This window comes from Lathyrus oleraceus, chromosome 2 (assembly GCF_024323335.1).
Source record: "Lathyrus oleraceus cultivar Zhongwan6 chromosome 2, CAAS_Psat_ZW6_1.0, whole genome shotgun sequence".
NCBI lineage: Eukaryota > Viridiplantae > Streptophyta > Magnoliopsida > Fabales > Fabaceae > Lathyrus > Lathyrus oleraceus.
The window spans coordinates 410,237,970-410,245,630 of record NC_066580.1 but is presented as its reverse complement, the minus strand read 5'-3'; the positions used below and the strand labels follow the sequence as shown (position 1 = coordinate 410,245,630).

The 7,661-nt window shown below is 35.4% G+C and overlaps 2 protein-coding genes across 2 annotated transcripts; both read left to right on the top strand.

The window, feature by feature from the left end:
• Nucleotides 1-676: 676 nt before the first annotated feature.
• Nucleotides 677-1,293, top strand: LOC127123462 (uncharacterized). The gene is made up of 4 exons (XM_051053680.1): nt 677-902; nt 995-1,066; nt 1,154-1,251; nt 1,287-1,293. The coding sequence occupies exons 1-4, from the start codon at nt 690-692 to the stop codon at nt 1,291-1,293; spliced, it is 390 nt and encodes a 129-aa protein (XP_050909637.1). The 5' UTR covers nt 677-689.
• Nucleotides 1,248-2,741, top strand: LOC127123461 (ubiquitin-like-specific protease 1). The gene is made up of 5 exons (XM_051053679.1): nt 1,248-1,686; nt 1,780-1,890; nt 1,981-2,050; nt 2,158-2,233; nt 2,722-2,741. The coding sequence occupies exons 1-5, from the start codon at nt 1,496-1,498 to the stop codon at nt 2,739-2,741; spliced, it is 468 nt and encodes a 155-aa protein (XP_050909636.1). The 5' UTR covers nt 1,248-1,495.
• The last annotated feature ends 4,920 nt before the right edge of the window (nt 2,742-7,661 follow it).

Here is a 7,661-nt window from a genome sequence, read left to right as displayed (position 1 = left end):
TAATTGATGATCTTATAATCTAATTCAATGTGTAGCTAGCCGAGGAGAAAAGTGACGCAACATCTCTTCCGGATCACGTATTATGGAAGGCTGCTCGGGTTGGGAAGGATGGGGCTGTCGTTGAAGCGGTCCAAAATGTTTATGACGAATGTGTAAGTATATGTAACATTATTTCTTTAATTATATCGAAAATTTTGTTAGACATATAATTCATTTTTAATCTCCTCTAATAATATTTCAGGAGACTTTATCCCAAACCGTACCTTCAACCGAGGTCCAGGATTGCAGGAGCGTACTTAGTCGAGTACTAAATGTTCCTGAGTATTCCGGTCGTGTGAGGGGTAAGGGTTTTGGTGTGACTCCGTCGTCATTTTTTAAAAAAACAAAAACAAAAAATCCTACCAACAAAGAGGTGATGGAGACCTTGGCGGAGTTAAGGGCACAAGTACTCCAACTGCAAAACGAGAATGCAAGGTATAGAGAGGAAAGGTGCGCTTCCGAGGCAAAAGATACTAGTGACCGAGCTAGTATCAATCATCAACCGAAATTTCCCGAGGTAATTATATATGTTATTATGAAATTAAAATAGCACTTTTTTACTTGACACATATACAAGTTAACAATAACATTTATTATTGGTTTAGGGCATTTCACCTTGTCAGCTGTATCTATCGTCACCAACTTATCGCATGGTTGGCAAGGGAAAAGTGCACAATACTTCGGGTGAATTACTTCACCATAATCCCCTCCCGGTGGGATTTATGAAAGTTTCGGTTGACCTCGTATTAGATACGGACGCCCGTCTACCATTACCTGACGTTGTTTCAGAGACAACGTTGATGCGAGATGCAGTCGGATCCTTTGTTGGTTGGCCGTCAGATCTAATTTTCCCTGATGCCGAGGTATATATGTTCTAAATGATTATGAATATTTAGTATTCACATTTCAATTCAGCTACAATTATGATATTTAATCAATTATATGGTAATGTTAGACTCCTACAAGACCCACACATAAAGTTGGTAAAGTTTCAAGACGCATCGAGTCGGTTGCATCTCAAAAAGAGGTACAAATATATATACCCATTGAATTATATACGCAACGATTCTGTTACATTACAAAAAGTCATGATTTATTTTATATGAATTTTTAGGTTCCCGGTCGAGAGTTGAAAAGCGCTGCTAAGGATATTCCAACGACGTCCGGGACAAAATCTCAAATTATGATGCGTCTTGAGAAAATGGTGGAGGAGTCCGATATTATGCATGGGAACATTCGTACTATAGATTTTGATGAAGGTGTTTTCGGAGCTGCTCATTTCGAAATAATTGGAAAGGAGGACTTCCAACAACTTTTTGAACACACCGAATTGGGCATCGCTGTCATTCATACATACATATGGTACTCCGATCAATCTATAATTTACTTAGTTGAACAATTTATTTACACATTTCAATGAGTAGTCTAATGTTTATTATGTTTCTATTTAAGGTATATGTATGTAACATTGATGCGGGGAACTGAATTGTGTAACCGTTTCAATTTTATTGCTGCTTCCCGTATCAATGCAACGTTAATAATGAATAATCCAACATCCGTAAAGAATGATCTAGTCGATAGATTCATGGCGGCCGGCGATAATACTACACCCAGTTTGTATTTTTTACCGTTTAATTCTGGCAACGGGTTAGATTTTCTTTCTAATAATTTCATTCTAATCTATGTATATCTTTTACGTAGAAAATTTTCAATTATCTAAATTTTTGTTTTATTTTACAGTGGTCACTGGGTGTTGGTTGCTATGGATCTTTCGAGACTAATAGTGTATTATCTCGATTCTTTATCGGGTGATTGGACGAAATATCCGAATATGAAGAAGACGGTTGACGCGTAAGTGAAATTCCCCTAAATATTCGTGTGTATTTGTATATTTAATTATGTCTGTCAGATTGATCTCAATATACGTTTTTATTCTGTTAGGGCAATAATAAAATTTAGATTGAAAAAGAAATACCGCAATAGGAAGGACATTACCTGGATCAGAGTTCAGGTATATATTAAGTATCTTATTTTTGCTTATAATAGTGTTTGTTTTTTTGCTTATAATAGTGTTTGTAAGAAATTAACTATATATATATTGTTTGTTTTTCTGTGTAGTGTCCTCAGCAAAATAATTCGGTCGATTGCGGATTTTTTGTAATGAGATTTATGAGAGACATCATTGCGTTGAATCGTATAGACATCCCGAAAATGGTATGGAATAATAACTTAGGGTTTATTTTAATATTATCGAATATTTCATCTAATTTGTTACTAAATCATGAATATGTTTTATTCTCTTAATTGTAGTACTTTGAGGAATACAAAACTTACTCAAGAGCAAATTTGGATGAAATCAAGGATGAATTGTGTCAATTCATTGTTGATCAAAGAATCATATAGCTAGGTTGTATATTGTTGTACATATATGTATGGAATGTTGTTGTTGTATGCTGTTGTTGTATATATGTTGTATATTGTTGTTGTAATTTTACTAAATCATGAATATGTTGTTGTATATTGTTGATCAAAGAATCATATATTAATGTTGTATATATGGAGGATTAATGTTGTATATAAATGGATTCATGTTGTATATATCAATGGATTAATGGTGTATAACATTGGATTAAAGGATGAAATCAATATGAATTTTACACTTTTGCAGCATGCGCTTTACAGGTTACAGGTTACCAATATGAATTTTACACTTTTGCGCTTTACAGGTTACCAATTAAATATCCACTGTTTTTCAAACAATTTTTTTTAAAATAACTAACACTTTAGAGGGCGCTTTGTCCAGAAAGCGCCCTCTAAACACTTTACATTGACAACTTTAGAGGGCGCTTTTTCCTGAAAGCGCCCTCTAAACACTTTACATTGACAACTTTAGAGGGCGCTTTTTCCAGAAAGCGCCCTCTAAACACTTTACATTGACAACTTTAGAGGGCGCTTTTTCCAGAAAGCGCCCTCTAAGGTGTCCCTTTATGGACCACTCCAGAGGGCGCTTTTTTCTTAAAGCGCACTATAATGTGGCCACTTTAGACAGCGCTTTCTCCAGGAAAACAAAGCGCTGTCTTTACCTATGCCAGCGCCAGATTAGAGGGCGCTTAAAAGCGCTGTTATAGGCCAAAATAAGCGCCCTCTTTTCCCTTATTTGGCGTAGTGAGGGTATGACAGATGACCCTATTTAAGTTTCTTTAATTTGGAGATATGAGGATTGAAATGTTCGTCTCGACGAGATTACAGAGACTTAAATACATAAGACATAATTTTTTGCCCTAAGATATCGCAAAAATGCTTATGATATGATATGCGTACTGTAAGACCCCAATTTTGACCCTAAGATCCCTCATGCTTTTCACATCATATGCATTGGCATTGGGATCGCACCTTGGCATCCTCTTTACCCCTTACTCATTGAGTTTGTTTTGGGAGAGATCACCAAGCACCATCTGATCGTATCATAGTTTGTATTTTATCATTTACTAACCAATATACCAAAATATGTCCTTGCACTTGTCTATTTCTTTTGTAGGTAAGGCACCTAATCACCTTTCATCTATCAAGTTCATATCTAGGGTTTAAGACCCTCAGTGCAAGGAGTTCAATCAAGAATTGGTTTACTATGGCTCTAGGCATCATATATGGACCTCCATGAGCTTCACATATTATTTTGGTCAAAAATTCATCAAAAGTCTGGAATTGGTTTGCCTTGGAAACCCTAGTTCATATGGGTATCTTGTGTAACTTCTTCACCAAGCTTCTTCAACATTTGATCAAAGATTTCAATGGATACTTCAAATTTAATCATCTTATGAATATATGATCTCCCATTAGTCCCAAAAGTCAAGAGAATTGCAAGCTAGCAAGTTGGTTGATGGGGGTTGACCAGAGGAATTCATCTGATCAAATCGGGGGTCCCCTAGACCCTATCTCATATAATCTTTGTCATATGAAAATTATTCCAAGATAAAAGTTACTCTAAATGACATTTGAAACAACTTTCATGTTGAGTTCTAGATCTAGTTTTTCTTGTAAAGTCATTTTTTATGGTGAAACATTATAGGTCATTTTGTCTAAACCCTAATTTGGAGGTCAACTTCCCAAGGTCATAACTTTCTCAATTTTTATGATATGAAAGATTTCCAAGTTTCACAATAAAATTAAAGGTGTCTACTTAAACCTTTATGTTTGTAGGAGGAGCTAATTCAACTTTTATGAGCATGTGATATGAGGATACATTATAGGTCATTTTGGACCAATACCATTGAATAAATGATTTTCCTCAACTTCAAAAATGCATAACTCATTCATCCCAAATCCAAATGAGGTCAAATGTGTGACCATTTTGAAGGTTTTTGAATTAGCTACAACTTTTATGAAGACGCTTTTCTCATTTGAAGCTCACATAAAAAGTTAGCCAAGGTGGAATAATTGAACATATGGCTTAACACTTAGAAAATATTTTGACATGTTGAAAATTTCAAACTTACACCTCAAAATTTATCATGATACAAGCTCCATATGGAAGAGTGCTCAACATAAGAGTTGTTCCTCTTGATCTAACCTTTCCAAAGAATCCAAATTCATCCATTTTGGACAAGGTTTGAGGGGTCTGCGCATGGCCTAAACATGGCTGTATCAAATGGCAAGAATCATTCTTCAATAATCAATACACTTTTTCCTTGCATCACAATCCACATTATAACTCAACCTCACTTGCATTTGGACTTAATTGAGTTGCGTCATGGGCCTGTACATGCCCATGCAAGCGTGCACACCACATTGCCAAATTTGGAAGAATTTTCAAAGGTGAAAATATCACTTGCATTTTCTATAAATAGAGGTCCATTGCATCAGTTTTGAGGACCCTTTCGCTCCAGCTTTGCCTCCCCCATTTGAAACCCTCACAATTGAAAGGAAAACATGAGAAATTTCACTTGAAATTTAAGTTTGAATCTCACTGTTTGGAGATTCAAAAACTCCAGGATCCAAAGCCTTGTACCATTCCTAATCTACTTCTGCAAGCTCCATAAGCAAGATCAAACACGAATTGAATCAAGAGAGATCAAGTTCTGCATAACATTGAAGGTAATTTTCCAGATTTTTCTTCTCTGCGATTCTCTCTTAATTCTCATCAATTCTCTTGGATCCTTGGTCGTCTGAAGTCCTACCAATATAGGCAATAAGATTGAGTTGCTTTGAGGTTAAATCGAAGCAACTCAGTTCATGTACCTCAAATTTCAACTCCCTGTATCTCTCAATATACTTGGAGTTAGGTTGAATTGAGGTCATATTGTAGCGGTAAATTCATGATCATCAAGCTATGGATAAGCTAGAAATCAAATAACAAGGGTCGCCACCGTGCTTTTATGGTTTCATAGGGAAAAGGGAAAAAGTATGAACAAAACCCAAAAGTAAGAAGTTTTCAAATCAAAACTAATAAAAAGTCAGAGATTACAGGTAAGGGGGTTGGTTACATAGAGGGAAGGTGTTAGCACCCAAAGTGTCCTAGGTACTCCTAGGGAGCCCTTTTTGTGTGCATATGTATTTCGTACAAAGTGATGTTTACAAACAAATAGAACGGGAGGATGAGAAAAGAATTCATTAATTATATTTTTGTGTTTGGCAAGACCTTTGGTCTTGTGCCTACGTACCAACATAAAAATGAGGGATCAAAACCTCGTAGTCCGTGATACAAATTTCAAAGTGGATGCATTGCTTTTAACAAAAATTAAGTTTGAAAGGCACAAAGGCCTAAAAATGGCTTGAATGAGTTAGTTCTTTTTGGCTTTCGAAAGTTTAAGTCAAGTATAGTTAAGTCTATTTTACAAGTTTGATTTAGAAAAGAAGTTTGAAATGCAATGGCGTAAGGCCAAAGTTTCTATCTTTTTGCAAAGGTGGTCAAAGTTTAGAACAAAATAAGTTCAATCAAAGAAGGTTTGGAAAAAGAGGGAGATATTTTGAAATTAAAGAAATGGGGAGAAGATGAAGAGAATAATCCTATGTACAAAAGTAAAAGTTTAGAGTTGAAAAGATCTGACCAAATGGGTAGCAATCCAATAGACAAGAATGTCAATAGAAACCCAGTATTCCCTTGGACTTTTAGAATCAAGCAACACACAAATGCACAATTATATTATCTTGAAGATCAAAGGTATCAAATAAAGATGGCCACATCCAAGCTTATCCGCTCCATGATCTTCTTCAAGGTAGCCCATGTAACAGATGAATTTCACAAGTCACAGGTTCAAAATAACAGCTTCTCAATGATCATGTTGCAGATGAACTTAGAGAGATCTTGAATGATGTATCAGATGAAGTTTCAAATTGTAAGCACTTGGTTTCTGAATAAGTTGGCATTGGCCAAGTTCTTTAGCATAGGAATGTTGCCTAAGTTCTAAGTTCATTTGTCCAAGATCAAGCCAACAGTCCACACAATTTTTTTTAAAGGTTTTTGTTGTTATTATGTACATTAATGGTCAAAGACCACACAAACAAACAAAGTATACACAAACAAAATACATCACACAATTTGGTCCAAATGGACAAAGTTAAAATTGCATTAACATAAACAATTAGAATGATATGAACAATGGCAAATGTATAAAAGCTAGAATTAAATGACATTAAAGTAAAGGGATTGAAATTAAAAGTTAGTAGTTAATAGTGTTGGTTCTATGTGTTGGCATCAATTTTGGTAAAACCTAGAGTTTTCACAAGTTGTCACAAGTGTTGTCTTGACATGAGATAACAGGTTCCTGCAGAGTGTTTAAAATATGGTTGTGTAGGATTTAGCTGAGATGTCAAACCCGATGTCAAGACATTTGTATACAGAACATTCAGTCTAAATGTTATGTATTTTGTGATTGCGCTTTTTATGCTAATCTATGTGTCATTGATGTGAAGATTGAACGCACCATTCAATCAGTAATTAAAACCAGATTGGTTTATTTTCCAACAAGATATGATCAGCTGTCATAAGAAGATATGAATGGAAAATAGTTTTAGGGTTTTATGATGTCCAAGACCAGTCAAACGCTTCTATATAAAGGGCACGAAAAACCTGGTTTTAACACACAAGAAATAACGAACTAAATAGTGAGAGAGAATAAGGGTTTTAGTCTTGTGTGAACGTGTGTATTGTGAGCCATTCATTCATCCATTGATGATTGAATTGGGCTGACTTTTGAGTTATAATTTGTCCACTCTAAAGCTTTGAAGCATGAGTGTGTGTTTACTTGGTTGAAGCTTTTAAGCAATATCAAGTATGTGTTCTTGAAGAGTGTCTTCTTTCATTGTAATATTTGTTTTTACATCACTGTTGTGATTGAGGAGGAATGAGTAGGATCTCTTATCTAAGAGTTCTTAGATAGAAGTCACACGGGTAGAGATTAGGTGAAAAGACTGTAACTTGAAGTTGTTTACTGAGAGTCTTTGAAATAATTCTGTTTAGTGGATTTCCTTCCTGGCTTGGTAGCCCCCAGGCGTAGGTGAGTTTGCCCCGAACTGGGTTAACAATTGCTTGTGTCACTTGTACTATTGTTCTTTATCTTTTATCCTGTTTATATTGTTCAGATATTCGTGTCGTGACATTACCTTCGACATCTCGTATCCGA